Source organism: Anas platyrhynchos, chromosome 1 (assembly GCF_047663525.1).
Source record: "Anas platyrhynchos isolate ZD024472 breed Pekin duck chromosome 1, IASCAAS_PekinDuck_T2T, whole genome shotgun sequence".
NCBI classification, from domain to species: Eukaryota; Metazoa; Chordata; class Aves; order Anseriformes; family Anatidae; genus Anas; species Anas platyrhynchos.
The window spans coordinates 97,855,470-97,877,977 of NC_092587.1; the positions used below are offsets into that span (position 1 = coordinate 97,855,470).

General features: G+C 37.1%; 2 protein-coding genes across 12 annotated transcripts in view; one reads left to right on the forward strand and one right to left on the reverse strand.

Annotated features, from left to right (window-relative positions):
- The window catches only part of POU1F1 (POU class 1 homeobox 1), a 91,299-nt gene that overhangs the window by 24,594 nt on the left and 44,197 nt on the right, over positions 1 to 22,508 (forward strand). For 4 of the 11 annotated variants that reach the window (XM_072044361.1, XM_072023133.1, XM_072025730.1 and 1 more), the window contains one exon: positions 161 to 2,750. In XM_072044361.1, coding sequence (XP_071900462.1) covers positions 161 to 374 — 214 coding nt within the window. In that variant the 3' untranslated portion in view covers positions 375 to 2,750. 11 annotated transcript variants of the gene reach the window in all.
- CHMP2B (charged multivesicular body protein 2B) lies at positions 5,078 to 16,200 on the reverse strand. The gene is made up of 6 exons (XM_027449333.3): positions 16,040 to 16,200; positions 13,087 to 13,178; positions 10,739 to 10,933; positions 8,066 to 8,168; positions 7,108 to 7,214; positions 5,078 to 6,938 (listed from the first exon to the last, which is right to left on the reverse strand). The coding sequence occupies exons 1-6, from the start codon at positions 16,071 to 16,073 to the stop codon at positions 6,825 to 6,827; spliced, it is 645 nt and encodes a 214-aa protein (XP_027305134.1). The 5' UTR covers positions 16,074 to 16,200; the 3' UTR covers positions 5,078 to 6,824.

The window sequence follows — 22,508 nt, forward strand, 5'->3', positions numbered from 1 at the left end:
TACTACAGCAGTAAGTTCTATGGGTTTTTATTTACTCAGCAAAAGAGGAAACAAACCAAGTCATTGCCTTCAGTACTCTGACTCAACCCTTCTAACTAGTGGCAAAAGCCTGAATGTGTCAGAAAAGTGTCTAAAGGTGAAATTTTGTCCCTTTATCCAGTATTGCTGCCAAAGAAGCCCTAGAGAGGCACTTTGGAGAACAAAGTAAGCCTTCTTCTCAGGAAATTATGAGGATGGCTGAGGGGCTCAATCTTGAGAAAGAAGTTGTGAGAGTTTGGTTTTGCAACAGAAGACAAAGGGAAAAAAGAGTGAAGACAAGTTTGCATCAGAACGCGTTTAGTTCTATTATCAAGGAGCATCACGAGTGCCGGTAAATCTTTTTCATGCATAGTTGTGGATTTCTGTTTTGCTTTTTGTAAATATTTCAAGTACTTTGTTGTTTAAAATATATATATGTATATATAAATCAGTAAATCACTTGATTCCCTTACAAACTAGCCAGCTTCAGCTGCAATGTAGTGTGGAAGATCTGATTTTAATGTGAAAGTTCAGGAACAAATTGAATGTTACAGCATATATTTAAAGACTGGGAGGCCTCTACTTAACTGCAAGGAACATGTTATGCATTTGTGTAACTGGAAATGCTTTACAAGTAGCCCAGGTAGATGCAGTTTCCCTGTACCGTGCCTTCCTTGCATCTGTGCTACATTTAATGATTAACAGAGAGCACCATGTAGGTAACCTAGGCATGAGGAAACAAATCCTTTGTGTTACACATGAAGAAAGGTTACAAAGCTTGGTATCAGCCACTGTTGTTTTGAAATAATTTTGCCTCTGCACATTGATGTAATTGCTATACCCTCAACCCCATGGTAATTAGCTTAATGAGCTAAATCTGCAAGACTGTGAGCCATTAGGCACATGCAGGGTCCTGTCTCCAGCAGCAAACACTGAGTTCACTAAATTGAACGTGAAAAATAAGTTAGAACCTCGAGGAAGAGGAAAAGGTGAATAAGTGACCTTAAACTTGTGGTGGTGGTGATGTCGACTATCTAGTTATGGCCGAAGATAAAAAAAAAATACCCACAGGATCTTGTGGGACTGCCACTAGTTGTGAGCAAGCCAGGAAGGCAGGCAGAGGAGCACTGGGTGAGGACAGAAGAGCTGCCTTTCCAAAACTGGCTGAAAACCAGGTACCAACTCACAGAAGCTGCATGCCCCTGATTGAACCATTTCAGGTAACTTCCTCGTGTCTGTTCAGAGTGAAGGTATGAAAGATGTGCCATAACTGTGGTCTTTATTCATGGTACAATAAGCTTACCAGTACTGACATGTCCACATAGCCCCTAACACTTAATGTACCACTTCACTGCCTTAAGCAGACACCAACTATAAACGACCTTTTTCTTTATGCTAATTATCAAAGGTATTTCTTGCTATTTGATAGGGTGCCTTAAAGTTTGATTTGGATAGGTTTAGCTATAAAAATTGGGAAACAATTTACCTTACCTTATGACTTTGTGGCTTGAGGGAAAAACTAGAGGATTACCTTTATTATTATTATTATTATTTATTTATTTTTATTACTTTGGACTTTCTCTGCATTGTATTTTTTTTTTCTGATTAAATCTTTTGTGGACATTCTTGCATCAGAGAGAATATATTAAGCTAAAAAGCAACTTTTTTTTTTTTTCTCTGAAATAAGTATCCACACAAAGCATTTATTGCACTGTACATTCCTACTCTCTTACACTCCACTAATTGAAAACAATCCTTTGTCCTCCCCTAGCCTAGGGAAATAATCACAGGGAGAAAAAAAAAATAAAGGAAGAAAAAAACTTTACTAACATAAAACAAACAACCAAAGACAAAAAAAAAAAAAGAACAAAAAACAAACAAACAAACAAAAATACAAAAAAAAAAAAAAAAAGCCAGAGCTTCACCTATCAGAAAGCCAGACACTAAGAAACTAAATTAAGGACTTTAGTGCTCACCAGGGATAGATTATCAAGCCATCTCATCAGCCCTGCTCATTGTTATTAAATAGTCCATTACCATATATGTATTTTACTCTTTTCCCAGGACTGAAATTAAGTGAGTACGTGCAAGTAGTAATGGCCAGATAAATTTTATTTTTCCATAAAACAGACCTGATGATTTAGAAAATGTCTAGATAATAGGCCCACAGAAAGCAAAGGGGTTTAATGTTCAAGATCACTTAAAAGCAGTGTGTACAAGTTGTGTTCTCATACTGCTGTATATTAAATGGTCTCTTATTACAGTGACCATAAGCGTATTCAGCTATGGAAATTAGGCCTCTGGATTAAGAAAATATATTTTTATGGGTGAATTGCACTGCTATAACCCCTTAATTTAGAAGTAGCCTCTAGTCTAATAATTCAAATGGGAGAAATTATGTTATGTTCTCTCTTCAGATAATCCTCATCACTAGCATAGCTCACCCACAACAGCAAAGACTGAGCCTTAGTCTTTATCAGCCACGTGTAGGTCATTAGCTTTCCAAAAGGATGAAAGATAAATGCATTTGAGAAGACTGGCACTCAGTGAAGGTGGTGGCATGCATCTGTGTACCTTTGACCTTATGTAACCTAGTGTTATGTATGTTGAAACTACAGACAAATATGAATTTTATTTATATTGTTAAGTTATTTTGTTGATTATAAAAGACTTCATAAAAATGATATAAGCCTGTATGTTCCCCTCCTTCCCAAATAAAGTATTCCTATATATTTGGTATTCCACATAATGGTTTGTAGTTTTTTAGCTGTGTATTGTGGTGATGCACTTGTTTGTTTTAGCATGCTGTAAGTTAATTCAAGAACAGACTTACCATAAAATTGTGATTTCTAGTTTTCCATAAAGTCTCACAAGTGAAGACTAATTGCAGAAGCATAGCAAAATAAAATGAAAGGTGACATGCAATGACATTTTCTTGCAAAAGAATGACAAGAAGACTAAATGGAAGAAGCAGCCACCATCTAACAACATCTATCTGTTTCCATGGAAATACTAACAAATTAGAGTAGAATTGTTTAAAAAAAAAAAAAAAAAGATGAAATCAATTTAATGTGCTGCAGCTGCAGCTTTTAGACTTAGAGAAAGTAGCAATTCAGTGTTTTCTCTAGGAACAACTTACTCACTGGATAATTGCCATCATCACTCTTGACTGGGAGAAAAAAAAACACTAGATAAGACTTCTGAGGGTTAGCTTTACAGGCCTGCAAGTAAGTTTAGGTGGCTGTTTGACAAGCATGGGCTGCACTATTTTTCTTTTCTTTTTTTTTTTTTTTCTTGCTCTTACTTTTCCTATGGTAACTTTAGGTAGCATTAAAACTAGAACAGAGAGTAAACAAGGCATTACACTAATATGTAAATATGTGGTTCACCTGTCTCCTAAGTGCTACGTACTCTGTCACTCTCGTCTGAAGGATACAACAGGCCTAGAAAGAGTCCCTGTACAGGAAAAGCTGATGACCAAAGGTAAGTGGAATAACTAATTAAGCTAGGACTCTCTCTTCTAGATATGTGTGCATTTACAGGGGTCTATTGAATTATGAGCTGTTCCAAAAGGGTGGATGGAGACAGGTTATTCACCATCCTTTGTAATGTAAGAACCGAGAATCAATGTGTTAAACTAGAAGAAAACTGAAGGCATTAAAAAAAAAATTGATGGTTCTTAATGTTGTGGGGACTACATGTATATTGTGGAAATTCTCTACCACAAAGTGTGGGTGCTAGTAGTTTATTTACATGGCCAAGTTCACAGAAGAGAAAGCCAGTCAAAGCTGTCATATACAGTGAAACTATGCGTGGCTCTAGGAGTACCTAGAAGCTAAGAGATATTAAAAAAAGAGGCTAAGAGATATTAAGGGTCATCTGTGTTTATCTTATTCTCATGTTTTCTTGGGCACTGCCTGCAGGTACTAGTGGAGTAGGATTCTGGGTGAGATGGAGTTTGGTCTGGCTCAGAACAGACATTTTTACATGCATCAAGCAATCATGGTGTTCTTCTTGGATAGATTTTCAGTTGCTGTTAAAGTGTCAGCAAAGATAAAGGAGTTTGAGGACTTTTAATTGTTGTTTTTTAGTCCACTAAGAATAATTTAAAAGGAATGTGTTTCCTTGTAATGTGGTTATAGAGAGCTACAAAATACTTACCTATACTTGAGACAAATAAAAGCAAGCCTGCAAACTTACAACACTTCTCAATCTGCTGCTGAAAGATAGCAGAAAGACACAGAGTAGGGCTGCAGAATTTAAGATAAGTCTTTCCAGAAACACTGGATAGATCTTATCAGTGATTCTACATGAGCAGTCTTACTGACATCAAATAGTAATGCCTTTATTCTTCTTCTTCAAAGACCCTACAAGAGCTCATCACAGAATTAAGCCTAATGTTAACAGGAAGTATAAAATACACACTTAGAAAGGACACTAGCCTTGATGTTCAACCAAAATACAATCAGTAATGTTTTATACCTAAATAATTTCACTTTATAGTTTCTTCTTCAATGCCTAGGAGTAGTCAATCCTTCTCAAGTGAAAAGTATTGCAAACTTAATCAAAAGCTATGCTTAATGTTGAGTCAAAGGCCTACAGGCAACTTCAGCAAATATTATGGTCCTTTATAGCTTGGGTCAAAAGCCAGCTTATATTTAGGAAATGGATCTATTAGGGGGGAAAAAAAATCACATTATAATAATTAAAATTAAAATAATTAAAATTCCAGGTTGGTCAAATGTTCTGAACTTAGCTTCTGCCTTTGTGGCTTTAAGCTTGGATTTTAATGCTGAAAGGCAAGGAAAGGAGATATACTGAGTAAGGGAGCAGAACTGACACAGCATCAAAGTAGCTCTTGTAGCTGTACAGCCTGAAGAACAGAACTGTTTCAAACTTCCCACAACCAAAAGTAGCAATGGTATCAGAATTCTTATGGAAGCTAAGAGGTCATCAGCAAGACCCATAACAAATCTAATAGAAGATCTAATAGAAGTCCAAAGAAAGCCCACCAACAGATTGATGTGTAAGACTAACCTTACAGAGGACAGACTCGCTGTGGAGTAAAAAGCCTTTTATTAGATTTTTACAAAATAAATTGAGAAAAAAAATTTCACCTCGTATCAGAGATATATGCAATATATAAACTTACACATTCCTACCCACTACCTCACAGATCAATAGTATGTCCCTTACTTCCTCCAAAGAGAAAGAACACCTCAATTTCTATATCAAAAAACAGATGAAGGTTCACCTGTTTTTTCTTTCTCTGCTGATTTTAACCCTAAAGCAGATGATGTGACAACAGTAGATTCATAGAGATTATGGTTTCTTGCTACACTTTTCGTAGCAGCAAAGTCTTTTTATGAAATTTGTACCCCAAAGTTATTCTGGTTTTAATCTTAGGAGGTATTTTACTTTTTTCTTTACAAATCACAATGATTTTGTTGTTTCTGTTCAATGAACAGCCCCAGTAAATCAGCACAACTTAGGACAAATAATCTACATCAGAGTAAGGGCTGAGGAACTTTATACAATCTGGAAAGTCATAACTGTGAACTACATTCTCAGACTTTAGTCATCTGTTCAAAATGTCAACAGTTCTTATTTTGGTAGCCAAATGTATTCCACCTAAAGCCGGAATCATGTTGATGCAGCTCAGAGACCATAGAAAAGCCTTCATGGAACCAGAACACTTTCATTATAGTGTTTAGACAAGTAATTAGAATGTATCATCCAAAATTGTTCTTCTAACTAAAATTTAGATTTAGCTTATCAATGTGCTCAACTGCATCTTAGTAAACAATTCCATTATGCACAGTTATCTCCCATTATGAAATACTGTAAAATATATACAAATGTTTCAGGCAAATGTCCTTTTTGCAAGTGCGCAAGTAGCATTTCTGAACAAGTGCATTTCTAAACTTCACTGAGTCTTATCAAGTATACACGGAGCTCACACCATAGTGTTTTGTGGAAACTATCTTTGTTACAGTTTACTCTCCTTTCAAAGACTCATTTGGAAAAAAATCACAGGAATACAAGATTTATATACATAAAGGCACAGCAATTCTGTTGAAACTAGCTATGTTACAGTACAATTGAGTTCAATCAGTGCCTTTCATGCAACAAAGTTCACTAACATAAATCCTTTTCCAGTAAAATTAACTGCACAAGGACTGTATCCTTCCCCTTCAGTAAAAAGAACAATCAGCTATTTTTAATCAACTCAAAGTTACTACACAAACTTGAAAGAAATGCATAAACTGCTTTTTCTTTCTGCCTAAATGTTCTGGATGTCCAAGGTTATTTCTCTTAAAAAAAAAAAAAAAAAAAAAAAGTTTTCAACTAAGAGCAAAGGTGAAGTTTCATTTGTGCCAAAATGTCAGAGTAAATTTTTTTCTATAGCAACAGTTTTATAAAAAGGATATATATTATACAGGTGCTGTCCTAGGAGACACCACCACCACAGCAGCCACAGAATTGCCAATTCTAAAGATAGAAAAGGAACTGAGATAGAAGAAAACTTTGAATTCAGCAGAGGTCAGATTCAGATCAGGTATAAATTTATCATTAGAACTACATCCCTATTCAATCCAATGCTCAATAAGATGGCATGCACTGGTCGCAAGTACTTCATGCTATCAATTGATTCAAAGTATTCTCCCCTTCTCCCTCCCTAGTACCAACTTCAAGTTGTCATTTCTGAAGCTTCAGAGTTTTCCTAGGCATCAGTTGCATTGAAAGAGTATTTGCACTTTTTACATCTGTCTGCAGCTGTCTGAAGGTAGACTATTGACATCAAGCTAATCAACTCCCAATGCTTTGAGCTGCCGTTCGATCTCTTCATCTGATATGGTAGAAGCTTTTGATGTTGATGCAGATGGTAAGCCTCTGGCAGCTGATGGAGCTTTGGCCATCTAGAAGGAGAGAGAAATTTTATTTAGTCAAAAGAATAAATTACATGACAACCTGACTTCCAGAACAGGACTTTAAAATAAAGGATGTTAGAATAAACTCTTTTTTGGGGAAAAAAAAAAAAAGGAATGAAGGGTAAGTAATATGTGAGCTGAGTAAAACCATCCATACCTTTCCAGAGATTTCAATTCCGATCTCATCAAGCACCTGGTTAACAATATCCTGGCTCTCTTCCTCTTCATCAGAAGCATCAAAGATATCGTCCAGAGTATCATTAACTTCAAAGAAAAAAACAAAAACAACATATTGCATTATGCAAAGATGAGATTACAAAAATAACCTAGCGTCATCTTTCAACTCTCCCACAATGCAATAATAACAACACTGGATAAGATATCAGCAGAAAGCACCTATATATTGGAGAGGTTTTCTTACCTCTGCTGTGCAAAGCCTGTGAGTACAACTACAGGGTAAGGCATGTCTGCTTTTATAAAAATGTTAGGTTTCTCAAGTAATAGTTTAGTTGCTCTATTTCCCTCCACTAGATTTTAACATTTCTCTGAAATATCATCTACAGTTCCATTAGAAAAGCCCTTTCTTCTTCAAAACAAATTGCAAAATTGTTACTGACCTATTTTCTGAATTGCAACAATACAATTCTGAGCAGTAGAGATGTTGACATCCTGCTCAACAATCCTGTTTTGAGTCCATGCTACCTACTAGGGCCAACACAGTAGCAGGGGTTAGGATAGGATGCAGGCTGTGCTTGCAACACTGGGAAGTTCTGTACGATTTAGTTGGCAGTGGATTGACACTGAAAGAAACTCCTTTTCCACATCACACCACAGAAGTAAGTTTGTGGCTTAAAATCAAAAAGGAGACAAACATATTCCATACCACCATGTATATAAAGCTGAGATGATGAATAATCTCTGTTAAACTCAACATTTTAAAATGTCCAGTCCCAGAACAAAAGGCACATACAGATCAGATATGGAAAGGTCATTTTTTCACGTTCCCCTATTAGTTATACCAACAAGGTTTTGAAGTGGTCTCAAACCCTGTTCCTAGACTGGTTCTACCCCTTCAAGAATACTATGGCATGCTGCTAGCTGTTCCCAGAACTTACTCATTTCTTCAGTCATTTCCATCTTCATATTTTCCTTCTGGAAATTCTGCATAGTTTGTAGTGTCTTCTGTGGATCCATTTTCTTATTAACTGCTTGCATTGTCTAATAAAATTGAAAAAAAAAATCAATTATACAGTGAAACATTAATACTGGCCAATACATGCAATAAGAAGGAATAAGACTTCTCTAATAAAAAATACCCTTCAGTCCAAGTTTCACTTTCCTAGTCTTTTTATGTCCCAAGAGAACTATAGATACACAGAAGATCAATAGTGCAGTCTGTACTCAGTAAGAAATACTGTAGTCTGCTAAACTACTACACCCCTTCTCCTAGCTAGCTGTGCATTAGGAAAAATCTGCCTGATCTTAATGAAAAGAATGGGAAAACATTTCCTTAAGCGCAGGCTATACATTTTACAGAGGTAAATGGCTGCAGGTTTTTTACTCAGTATGGAACATTTATTTCAACCACCACTAGAGGACAGACCTTAAATTGAAATTGTTTCTCTATGTCACTTCTTCATGGAAAGAATTTACTTTTACCTGAAAAGTGAATATTAAAACGCTCAGGAAGTATGCAGCTTATGGTAAACCTTTGCACTGGGTTGACAACTTTGTGTGATGGCATAATGAACTTCACCTGTTTTACTATAAGTATGCAGCATTGCCTTTGCAGCTTTGCAGCTTTCTTCCTTTCTAAGAAGCAAGATACTACATCTCATTAGATGTCTAAATATAAATATAGAAGTGAGCAGTTTAAATGGAAAGTCTAGCTATATTTAAGAAGATAAAAGAGTTGACTTGATAGCAACGCTTTTGATTAACCTATACAGCTACTACTGGCTTCATACAAGCACTTCTGCCTTCATTTCTGATTTTGTTTAAAATGGTAATGTACTATGCTTCACATGTTATATGAACTTCAAAGGTTATGTTCATATTCATATTATATGAATTGAAAAATTTGTTATGGACTTTGAGGGTGTTTGTTAGAATTTTCAACTCCAGTTATAGATGATTATCAAAAATATTTGCACTAAATTAAAATATTTATGCATTTTCAGCAAATATAGGTCAGATGCATGATTAAACAGTAAATAGATGAATATAAAAATATTTGCACTAAACTGAAATAACAGTTATGTATCTTCAGCAAATATAGGTCAGATGCATGATTAAAGTCCAGTGAGTAGTCATCTATGTCCAGAATTTGTGCTATATATGCTAAAAAGTATTTGCAATAATATTTTGAAAGCTTCACATTCCGTGTATTTGTCTTGCATGTTAAGGCAACTGATTGCATTCACTGACGGTTATGAGACTGAGAACAATTTATAAGCTTCAAAATGAACTACTAAATACTTTCTTTTTCAACCTTCCTGTGTGGATGAAGCAAAGCTGTTCACTTTAGAAGTGACCAAAATAATTTAATACCTTCTTCTGATAATGTTACATAAATTTGTCCATAGAAGCATCTGCTGTGTTTCAAAACCCATCGCTTTTCTAGATGCTGCTTAGAATAGTTTTTTAAATATTTTAACTGACTACATCTTAATAATTACCTTAGTGATACCTTGGTTTTGAGAAACTTAATCCAAGATATCTTATGGATAAAGAGCAAGTCAACAATGTAATAATTAAAAAGCAAGATCAAATTATTCATATGTAAGACTTGTATAGGAATATTGAGTAAACTGTTTAACTTGATTGGCTGCATAGTGGGTTAGTCCTGGTAAATAGAAAGCTTGTTGCAGAGCTACAACTTTGTCTCACTAAGAGGTTGATATCTGCCAAAATAATGCTTCTAAATACCTTTTTCAGAAAGCCGTAATTACTTTCTATATTACGTGGCACTGTTGTGTGTTTTTTTTTTAAGGTTTAACTGCCATTGTGTGTTTTTTTTTTAAGGTTTAACTGCCACATAACTGGATTTATCTTGGACTCTATAAAAGTAGTATTTGTCTACAATTGTGTGCTAATTCTATTTCCTGCACCTTGAGCTGAACAATCCTGATTACCAAAAGAAAGCTTCCTATTTATCAGTTTGTAGAAATTGGAAAAAGTTCAAGACTAAGATAACTGAGATTTTTCAGGGCCTTTTATGAACCAAGATTTGTGAGAAAACTTAATGTAATACTGGATCCTTAGCGCATGGAGAGTGAGAATGACAGGGAATTCCAGATTAAATTTCTGCAGAAATGTAAGATCTGAAGTAATAACCTACTCGTCACATCAACTACACAGCTACTGTGACACACTGCCTTGATTTCTATTTGAAGTGTGCCCCACTTTTTCCCAATAAAAACTGCTTGCAACGTGACATACAAGCAACATACTATAATGGCATGGTTTGTTTGTTGATTTTTTTTAATCTATTAACAAAGTTCTTCCACAGGTATAGAGTTGAATTTTATCATGTAAACATTTGACAGATGTCTAGCCCAAGAAAATATGCTTAGTTAGACGCTAACTGGCAGAATTGACTATTCAAAAAAATGATAATATGAATCAAATTACACTTCCCTATTATATCCTCAATACTGGTCACGTTATTAAGCAATACACTTTATTTAATTGCTTTCCTTCAATTGCTGTAAGCAAAATAACACAAGTTAACTTTTTGCAAGCATATACTGTATTTTAATGTAAAAGAATGTCTTGTAGCACCTTACTTTTGCTGTAGTTGACATAGCTCCTGCCATCTTCATCTGAGAGTTCATAACCTTTGTTTGAGTTGACATAGAAGTGACTTTAGAGCTAACAGCGTATGTTCGATTTTTCTGCTTCCGCAATTGTACAAGCTGTTTTGCTAGCACCTTACAGGCTTCCTTGTTACCAGTCTTAGCCATCTTCTTTATTTCCAGTTCCTATTAAAAAAAAATAATAATTTCTACTGAATTTTCATTCAAAGATTCTACTGTATATTCAAACCTTAACTTGAATAAAATTCCAGAAGTTAACTATCCTCTTGACTTTTTTTCAGGACATCAAAAGTTACATAAATAGCATTACTTGCTTTTCTTCCAAGGTTACTTAGTAGAGTAAGTGCAATGCTGTTCAGCTTTGACAGAGGAAGAAAAAAAAAAAACAAAACAAAAAAAAACAGAACTGAATTATAGCACAGTAGCACACAGTTTCCCCAAAAGGCCTCACATCAACTTTTGCATAACGTCCTATTAATTTATATATGAACATTCAATTCCATATCTGATCATGGAGTAACACTTCAAAAAAAGTGAAGAAATTATTATGCCAACCAGTTGTTAGTGCAATTTCTAATCTTCTTTACTTTCTTCACTAGTAAGCCATATTGTGAATAGAAGAAATGGCAAGTTCATATGCTCTGCTAAACGTTTTTTCAACTTAAAGAGAATCTTAAGTGGCTTCATGGCAGATAGGCAACAATCATAGGCTCTGTTTGCTGACACCACGTACCTGGACTTAGCTTAGCGCATAATAAAAGCGGTACACTTTGTCCATCTGGCAGTGCATGTTGTAAACAGCAATGACTTACAAGAAACAAACCTATTTATCAATCCAGGGAGAATTATTTAGCCCAGAGGTACCAAGGAAAAGTTTGTCAAAAAAATCTTTGCTAACAGAGTTATTTAAAACTATGCCTTTTGATTTGTGACTCGGTAATGTAAACTTTCGAAATGTTTTTCCTTTAGCCTTTTTAAAGAGAGTTTGCTATAGTAACTGAGTTCTTTTTATGATGCCAGTGATACATTTTTATTTTTACCATTAAGCAAAAGTAACCTTTAAGACCAGCACTGTAACTCTTCGGGAGAATACACCTGCTATGAGAACAAAGATGCTTTAGTTTATGTACACTGGTGGTCCAGAAAAATGCACTTTAAGTGGATATGTAGCACTGTAAAAGTAAACACTGGTCACTAGAATATGCAAAACAGTCATAATTAAAGGCAAATGTAAACTGACCCATTGCGTTAGGTTAACCACTAGGAAAGATCATGGTTAAGCTTACTATAGAGATGGCACCAGCACAAGATGTTCTCCAAAAGTCTGTAATTTCTGGAGGGCTGTGTCATAAATATTATTTTTAACCCAATAAAGTACAGATCAGCAAGTAAGGAACATAAGACTGTTCAAATATTAGTGGCCAGAAATATATACAAAGATGTCCTCTTCGTAGGTAGCTCGTGGAGACCACAAAACCAGAATTCTGTAGCAAGCTCAGACTTTTCTAGTTTGCACACTAGTTTTAATGGCAAGCATTTGATTTTCTCACTGAGATCAATACCTAAGTAGCATATATAACTTGATTTTAAAAGTGAAATACAAACCAACAGCAACTATTGCTATATTACTGCAGACAACCCAGATGCAGAAATCAAACCCTATATATTGATTGTTTTATTCGTAACAAAGAAGAATTTGGATAGCAAGCTGCAATACACTATTTACTTTTGAGATTTTGGGGGTTAGCTTATCCAAGTCAGTTATGTTCTTCTGGAAAAAAAAAAAATCAAAATTCATATAGTTATATGAGGTTACAGAACTGAAATAGAACTGTCTGTACAATATTAGGTATTCAGAATAGTATCTCGTAGTTCAGGGGAAAAATACTTTCTGCGGAAAGAACATAACAAAATGTTCTGGGATTGACTGACAAGCCCTTGGTCCTTTTTCACCTGATCTAACTCAGAAAAATTAATATTTATTGTCCATTGACTCTCTCATACAAACGGTGTATTTTTAACTTTTTTGAAGACCTGATTCACTTTTCCTTTCTTCTCCTTAGAAATTCAGTATTTCTGAAACAATTTAATGTCACAAATAATCAGAACTTCAACATAAGTATTGATGAAAATTAAGGTATTTTAGATAGTAAATTGTTTTCCAACAAAATTTTAATAACTGAGAAGTCAAAAATCCAATTTTTCAGCGTTCAGTTGTTATGTACTGAGTAGTATCTTCAGCACTTTGCAGATTTTTTTGTTATATTGGGAAGGTGTTTGCCTTTAAAGAGTAAAATAAAATTCCCTGTCGTACTTACCAGTTGCTTTTCCTGTTTTTCAAGTGCTGCTCTATCTCTGGTTATAGTCCTCTGTGTACCTCTTAACTCTCGATTTTGCTCCTTTATTATATCTGGAAAGAAAATACAGATAGAAAAAGGTTTTCAGTATTATATAAACATCTCATTTGCTGAGTGTTCTGCAGACACAGTTTCTTCTCATTCAGAATGAACAGCCAGAAATCAAAAGAACTGCTGGTATCTCAAATACCTAACTTTGTATTTTGCCCATATTTAATGTATGCAACACAATTATGTTTCAACAGAATAGGCCATATGCAGTAACAAAAAGGCTATTTTACCTAGCATATTTATTTGCACCACAGGAAGAGCCTTAGCCCCATGGCATGGGTTAGATACGCACACTTTTTTGCAAGTTTCAAGAATATCTCAGAATTAACATTGTCACTGTAAGCTCAGACCTTTTCAGACCCAACTGCAAGGAGGTCAGCTGAAGAAACCTAATATATGAGAGCTCAGAGAAGTTGGAGTTCTTAGGTCCATGAAAACAGCGAAGTTACTTTGCAATGTGAATCTTAGAATCTTGCTCTTCTCTGTCCTCATTCTGGTTTAATGGAGGTTATTTTTCTTCATAAATGTGCATCTACATCTATACAGCTCAACTTCAAATTAGACTATGAAGCAATAATTTACAAACTTTTTCAATTAATAGAATCCTAAGAATATTTAGGTACAAAAGTGGAGGCCTTTACAGCAAATTTAAGTTTTCTGACAGCTGACAAAGCATACAGAAACTTGAATGCTATCACATGAAGTATATCATCTTTCATAAATGTTTTGTCCACTCTGCTATTTAAAAGTTTTTTCCTGGTAACATCCACTTACTAAAAGTAAGTATTACTTTTAATATAGGTGTCAGTCATACTGGTTGCAATTAACTTTTGTTAGAATTTACAGTGAGTGCTTAGGTGTGATTCACCTGGGCAAAGGTAGAGAGGTCTGCATGTGACTCAGCATCCTCTGACCTTTATAGAGGAAACAACACTGTTAGAAAGATTCATTTATTCCTAATGCATGCATCTACTATTAGATGCATAAACTTTGGATGAAAGGTTAACAGGAGTGTACTGTCATGTAAATTTTGTGTCTAACCCATGGAAGGAACATCATAGTGGGATTCTGCCATCGTACTAAAAGAGTCTGAGGCACGTGAAAAATCAATGCAAACAGGCACAGTTACTAACAGAAACGATGGCATGAAGGATAAATTGTTGATACACAACCACCCTTTTCAGTTGTTAAGGCCTGCAACTATTTTTCTAGAAACAAAGAGGCATTCAGATTCTGTTTCCTCACATTAAGAGATACTGTAAAACATCCATGGCTGAAATAACTTCAAACTTAACAGGTTCAAATTAAAAAAAAATAATACAAAAAGAAACCAAACAACCTTCAGTACTATTTTGAAAATGCATTACCCCCTCCCAACAATCATTTTCAAGCAAATAAACGCATATTGCAAACGAACTCTGTAAGAAGACTTCTTTTTATAGTGCTAGTTACCCCTGTTCCCAGAACTACATAAAAATCATCTTTGGGAAATGCAGACTTTTCAATGGACATTCATGAAAAGCTGAAGGATGATACAGAACATAACATTACGTTCTTCACATGAGCAAAGCATCATTGAGAATTATTCTGAAAAAAAAATGCTACAGGCAAGTAATTTTGAAGGTATCAATCGTATATTACTTGCACAGCTGCACTTGTGAAAATGAAAGAAAAGGCTTAATAGCTACATACAAGACTGTCTTCTCTAACTGAAGTAACTATTAAAAAAATCCCCTTAGCGCAGAAAACTTGAGAAGTAGGAACTTCAAGACAATAAGAAACTCAGAATATAATTGTTAGGAGACAATAAGGGCTAGCACAATGCTTATTTCTGTGTTTTGTTTTGTTCTTTTTTTTCTTCCCTCTCTCTGATCTCACATCATGGCTTAAGCTAAAGATAGCAATAAACCAACTAGAACAGTTGCCTTCGATCACCTTCAATCCCTTTCATTTATTTTTGCAAGTGAGGGACAAGACGAGCACTCTGAACAAAAACCCAAGCCCTAGCTGTGCTCCAGCAGCAAGAAGATGACGGGGTATTTCTGTGGCAGCCCTCTGCCGACGGCCATCCCCCTGTGGCACCTGCCCTTGCACAGCGGGGCAAGGAGGACGCGCCTCCATTCCTGAGAACTGGTTGGACCAGAGATGCCCTGACCTGGCTGCCGTCACCATCACCCGCCTTGGCCATGGGAGCACAGTCATCTCCTCCTTCTCCCCCCTCGCAGGTTGTGCGCCAGAAATGGGAAGGAACAAGTGGGAACTACGTACTCACCCCCGGTGAACAACAATTGGCTGACGCGCAGCGTCATTTTTGGTGAGCACTTCTCAAGCCAAGCCTCACATGATTTGACAGAGGACACCCAACACACCACACAGCCAGTTTTGGGGCTCTCGCCAATGCCTGGCCTCTGCCCCAGGTGTTGCATGAGGCAACAATACCTCCTTGGGGGGCTGCCTGGCGTGCCCTGGACTTACTCGGGAGGTAAGCGATCCTTCCTGGCTTCGCTTTCCAGAAGGTGACTCCCACACACAGATCTGTCAACAGCCCAGCCACGCCAACAACGAGACCAACTTGTCCCAAGACCCTTGCCCCCCGTCTCCTCCCCGACCCCACAAGCACTCAGCCGCCTCCCCGTTTGCTCCAGCAAGCTCCCCGCAGGCATTTTTGGCTCCCCCCGGGGCAGCGACATGCGTGTGTCCCCCCTTTACCTCCCGGCACCCCCAGACGGGATGCGGGGCCCTGTGCTCGGCGAGCCCCCGAGCTCCAGCTCCGCCGGGACTCGGGGCCCGAGGCCGCCCTGCTCGGTCCCAGCTCCCCCGTGCCCAGGGCCCCTACAAGGGCCGGGGACAGCCGCCCCCTCACCGTCCACGGTCTTCTTCTTGAAAAGCGAGGCCATGGCCTCCGCGGGCTCCGTCAGCCTCCTCCTGCTGCGGTGACCAGGAAGCTGCCGGGCCCCGCAAGCTCACCCAGCTCCGCCTCACCGCCGGCGAGGGGCGGGACAGGGACGGGGACGGGGACGGGCCGCGGATCTTCCACGCCTCCCCGGCCGGGAACGGGACCGGGAATGGGGACGGGGATGGGAATGGGAATGGGAATGAGGTAGCCCCGGCTCGGAGCTGGCGCTGGGGCTGAGCTGGCCCCGAACTGGGGAGGCTCGGGGCGGCCGCGGTCCCCTCTCCGCCAGGGGCCGCGGCTGCCCCGGGGCGCGACAGTGAGGGGGAAAAAGTGAAAATTCTCGTGGGTTTCACTGTCTGATTGCAAGCCTTAATGTTTAATGAGGTGGCTCATACCTAGCTGTGGTTTTATCGTTAGCGATTAGCTATGTACGCTCCAACTAGTTAGGAGAAAAACAGCACGCTGGAGCTAACACTGCACTGAAGAAAACACAGAGCTGGCAGTTTGAACGCTAGCTGCGCATGCCTTCCCTCCCATGAAACTGCTGGTCCTTCTTAAAATGTAATCTGTAAGGAAAAACAGGCAACTGTAATCTATTTTGATAGCTGGATATAAATCTAACCTGGGGAAGAACTGTAAGTTTATGGTGGCGGTACCCTCATCAACCACACTTTTATAACCCTGTGTGAATCTACTGGAATGTTATAATAACAGTGTAAAGATTTATGTGGGCATATGTAGCTATAAGCTATGTATTTTTGTGACAGTGCTATTTAATTTTCTGGAAGTACTGATTTTAATTCCAAACAGCAAGTTTTCTTTGTTCTCTGCATGGCCTTTTAGTGCTAGTTGTTCTTCTAATCTAGTTGTGCTAGCCTAAAATTCAGGTCATGCTTCATCACATAAATACTATGGGAATTTAACAATTCGCTGTAAAGTAGGTAAAATACACTTTGCAAGTTTATACCTTTGCATCTGTTACTGTCTGTTCAGTCAAATCAGTCAGGGATGAGCTAGTAAGCAAAACTGAAATTCTGGCTTTAAAAACGCACAGATGAAGGGGAGGAGAGACCTTGTAATTGACGCTCAGTTCCCCACTTTCCTGAGAGAAAGTCTGGGCAGCTTAACTACAGGCCACTCTTAAAATGAGTTAATTAGCTATGAGACCAGAAAAGCACTTTTCCATAATATTTCTTCGTGAATGTTTTCTTGTGATGAGAGAAACAAAGCTGTCCATAATAGACTTCATGACTGTGATAAAATAAAGTACGTCTGAGCTATTGCTTGCCAAGTGTTTTTTTTTTTGTGTGTGTGTATGTGTGTGCTCCAAACCTGATTGCTGTTATGGTACCATACACTGAGAAGACCTTGAATTTATCTCTTAAAAAGATTAATGCATAAACTTCAATGTTGCCTGTAGATTCTCAATGTCCTGTTTCAAGGTCTATTTGAAATATATAAACTTAGTTTTTTATGCTATAATCAAACTTTAAAAATCAATCAGATGAAATAAATAACCCTTCCTTCGTGACCATATGCAAATATCAGTAGCAAACAGAAGAAGTGGCTGTTTATTTTCTGTTTGTTGAAGACAGAGTAAAGCAAGTCAACAACACTGGTTCAGAAGAATGGTATATCCTGTATTAGCTTGAAACCAAACACCTTCAAAGTGCAAAAAGTGATTGATTTATTTATTTATTTAATTAATTAATCTGTGTGTGTATAAGCTCTTCTGTGGGCCATTAAAATATTTAAGCATATTGTTAATTTAAAACAGGTGACTTAGGTTCAGTCTACTTAAAGCAGGTGCTCAGAAAAAAATGGCTGATATGAAGATGCCCTTGTAAAGCAACACTTCTACCTACTGTTCTCCAGGATAGTCCATGTTGCAGCTGATCTGGAAAAATACTTTTCTTATACACTGGGAGGGAAGGGAAGGGAGCTTCCATGCACACAAGTCTTGAAGAAGCTCTCAAGGTTATGCCTGAAATCTTTTCAAGCTTTCTGACTATATCAGTTGGTCTAATGCAAGTTAGTCTTTACCTCCCTTGCTAGGGTGAGTGAAACCTTGCAAGCTGGCGATCTAAGGCAGGCTGTCTTGGGATGCTTTGTGGATAATGACCCAAATTCAGTACCATTTGATCTCTTCTGGGCCTAATTTCTCATCTGCAGATATAAGAAAATTAAATGAGGCCATGTGTAGTAAAGAATGAAGTGAGTAAGCTGAAAATTGTAGGAGTCTGACTAAGATAAATGATCAAAGAACTGTATAAATGTATTGTTGTATGAAATGCTTATAGCATAAAACAAAGTTGTAAAGAGAAGCATCTCTGGGGCTTCAGCAGCTGGCTGTGTTCCAAGTCCCACAAAGGCTTGCACGTGCTTTGCTTTATCACAGAGAAGCTCCGCTGAAAACAGACACAGCACCTTCACATTTAAGAGTTTGTGAGATGATTGTGTAAAGGCTAATGTGACTTATGCCTTGTAATATGAAGGTAGATTGAGTTAGGAGGTGGACAAAATGGAAAAGTCAGGCTGAATGTTATGGTTGCATTTAGGTGTATGAATCCCTTGAAGTAAGTAAGTGTGTGTGTGTGTGTGTGTGTGTGTGTGTGTGTCATGATCCTATCTCTAACTGCACTCATTAGTAACACTTGGAAATCATAGTGTCATCAGAGGAGGGAGGTGGTGGCAATGCATGCTGTGGGAGTAAGCTGTGAAGCTCTGGGAAGAAGGTGAGCTGGAAAAGTGCAAGAGAGGTTAGGTTACTATCATAAAAGGTTTTTGTGGAAATTTGTGAAGAAAATTAAAGTCAGAAAAAAATAGGAATAAATGAGGACCTAAAGGAGAGGATAAAGACTGAGAGAAGTAGTGGAGATACTGGAAGTTTGGTCTGCTATCATGGTTATGAAATTCATTCCCCCTACTTTGTCCAAAATGAAATCACTTATTTATGTATGCAAATATTAAAAAAAAAAAAAAAAAAAAAAAAGTGTTTTATACAGTGCATCTCACCTTCATCTTACAGGTTAGACAACTTTCCTGCAAAGCTCGCAAGAACTGAAAAATACCTCATTCATTGGAGGAGAGGGGGAGCTGCATCTAGCAAATGCACAGGTATGAAATAACTCAGCAACACTGAAACTAAACAGAAACTAAGACAGATTTGATATCAACTATTTAACTATCTCCAAATGACTAAAGAGTTGCTGTTTGGTAAGAATAATGTAAGAATAAGCTAGGTTATGATTAGAACATCAGTGAGCTACAGATCAATCAGTGGATTATCTATTTGGAAATAGTTTATATCCTTAAATTTTTTCATTGTCCCCCACCTCCCCCCCAAAACAAAACAAAACAAAAACACATGCAACATTTTTAATTAATTTTAAAAAATATTGAGGAGTGTAGTGAATCTAAAAGTCTTGCTTCCTGTCTTTGCTTCCTGTCTTTTAGTAATTTAAGATGAATTGGGCATGTATGTGAAGCAGAGAGTGTACCGTTGATCTTACAAATAACTTAATTGATACTTCCTTTCACTGTTCAAAATGAATCAATTGCCAAAGAGCTGCTATTCATCTGTGACCTATAGCATGCAAGATGTGCAGGATAGAGGAGGAATACATATGTAGGTATAGAAGCATGTTTTGATTTAGTTTGTTCTTGTGAGGACTGTGTGACATCTGTGGAGACTGAATTTGTCTGTTTATGTGAGAAGGGGTTTGTGATATCAATATTTTGCCTGATAATCCACTAAATTCACTTAACAAGCTTCTGGGTTAAAAAAAAAAAAGTGAGAATGAGTTAAACTGTAGTATCCTAAGTGTGAGATGTTACTGCAGAGTTACTGCTGAAGATCTTTTGGTGATCTGGAATGCTGAATGTTTGAAGGATGTTGTCTTCATCTTAATTTTTTACTCCTGGACATGTTTTGTTTGCAAACAATTAGGGTGGGGGAGAGGAATAGTAGTAGTGATGGGGTTAAAAAAAATCCTAAATATATGTGATATAGGCAAATAAGGTTTTGTGTTGTATGGAGACAGAATATCAAAGTATACAGAGACACTTATGTATAAAAGATTACATGTTAGTTTGAGAATTTCAGCATCTTCTTAATATAGCACAAGTACTCTGCACCATTTAGCATGTGCATGAAGTGTGATACTTTGTAAAACCCTTTAAATGTCTAGCCCCTCCTTATAGAAATCTGGTTTTAATTATTACCTTGATTGGTGATGATAAGATTCTTTCGAGTTGCAGGCTGCATACTTTATAACCTTCACATCTGATTGCAAGGTTCTTCCTTAGTGAAAGAGGAAACACTTCATTATAAAATAGTGACATTACTTTGTACAAGCAGATTTAGTTTTGCTTCAGTAATCAACTACAGTAGGACATCATGTTTCTGTAGGGCATTTATGAAATCAAGGGTTATACTTTTAAAAGCATTTACTTGCAAATACCATATCTTTAAATGACTTTGCCCAAGGAGAAGCAGAAATCCATGCTATCAACAAAATAGGTAACTACTGTTAGTATTTTATCACAAGCTTCAAGAAATCCTCAAGGCATCAAGTTTAGGGGGAAAAAAAAAGTGAGAGATTATGGGGAGGATATTTATTATTACAAACTGCAAAGTCAACAGGGACCGCTAAATGTTCTTACAGTCATAATAGCCTATCTCATGTTAATTCTAGCCTCAAGCTGTGTGACTCTTTATGTGCAGAGATAATGGGGGGTAAAACTGTATTTTTAGTTTAGCAGCAGATTCCTTCCAACCATGGAAAATAAATTAGAGAGCTTTGCAAACTAAAAATGATTTGGGCTTTGAAGGAATTCCCAGCAATAATATACAAGACTTATTACCCTGGGTACTTAGAGGGTCCCGTATGTTTATGGCTGAGAGTAGTCATTTTGATTGAATATTGCTTCAGTAACGTGTTTTCAAATAATCTGCTTTTAACACAAATATGTCGATCCTAAAAAGAAGCCCTTTTTGGTGATGTTCTTATCATTTGTACTTCCTATGTTTACAGTAGGTAAAAATAATTAGCATGTTACTCAGGAGGAATGCTGCATTAATAGTGAAGTTGTTATATTTAACTTATCTGGAATTCATCACATGTTCATATTCATATTCAATGTATAAAGACTTGTGTTAAATAGGTCCAGATTTGAGAATGTATGTGCATCTGCTCAAGTATATAGTGTTTAGAACAATACAAGTAGTAGTCCTAAAATCATGCATTACAAATGTAGGAATTCAGTTTAAGATTATTACTGTTCATTATTTGTGTTACTTTATTATCTAAGAACATGGCTGCTTTGGGTTAGGAATTCAATACATGTGAAACAAAAACACACACACCCTGCACCAGAGAATATGTTGTCCCAGTACACTAAGAAATAATATGTGGACATCAACATATGGGACAGTGGAAGGAAGCCAGAAGTTTTCTTACTTAGCCTTATATCCTGTCTGTGCATAGGTGTCAATGCAAAAAGATCTTAAGAAGGTATTTGAAAGATCTTTGTAGCATCTTGTGAAGAAGTCTTTCCAACAATGATAAGTAGCAAAGACAAAAGTTGCTTGTTTTGTCAGAAGCAATTTTACGAACAGGTTGTGAACAGCTAGCATTAATGAAAACTGAAGGAGTCTGTGGGCAGTGAACGTGGGATGGTACAGAGGGTCTTGAAGGGGGGAGGGTCTTGAATAGAGATGCATCTGAGGTGGGTAACCAAAGGAACTAAAGTCAAAGAAAATGGCAGTGTAATCAAAGCAATAAATCAATAAGGCTATCTTCTGCAAATCATTTTGAAGGAGCCAGATTAACTACATCAGGGACGTAAAGATGTTGCAGTCACCTGGCATCACAATAACAAGTGACTGGACTAAGCTTCAGCTTGGTGACTAGATAGGAAAGGTTGGTTTAGCTGGGTTGCTCTGCAGGAGCGAGTGGTAAGATTTGTATACAGCATAAATGATGAGGATCTGGAGATGATGCTCAGCTTGAAACCCTGCATAACAGAAGTGAAGATGGTGGTGCTTGCATTGATTACAAAAGGGAGAAAGCTGGAAGCACTGAGTAGTTGAAAGATTAAGAACACTGTCCTACAGAGCTGAATACTTATAAGTTAATGCTAGATGAACAGTTCAAATAAAGAAGTCCAGAGTAGAGAAATAGAGGTGTAAGTAGTCAGAATAAATGTGATAGTAGAGGTTTTGTACTAATAAATGATACTCTTCAGAAACAGAATAGAGAGAAAGGGAATGAAAAGAGAGGGCTTTCTGAAAATGAAAACATGCATCCTTAATAGATGCTGTTTGATTCAGCATTTTTATAACAATTCTTATGGGGAAGATATCTTTTGAGAAGTTAGTAGATAAAGTAGAAGTATTTTAATATTTCTTTTATTCTAAGTGTATGATATTCTT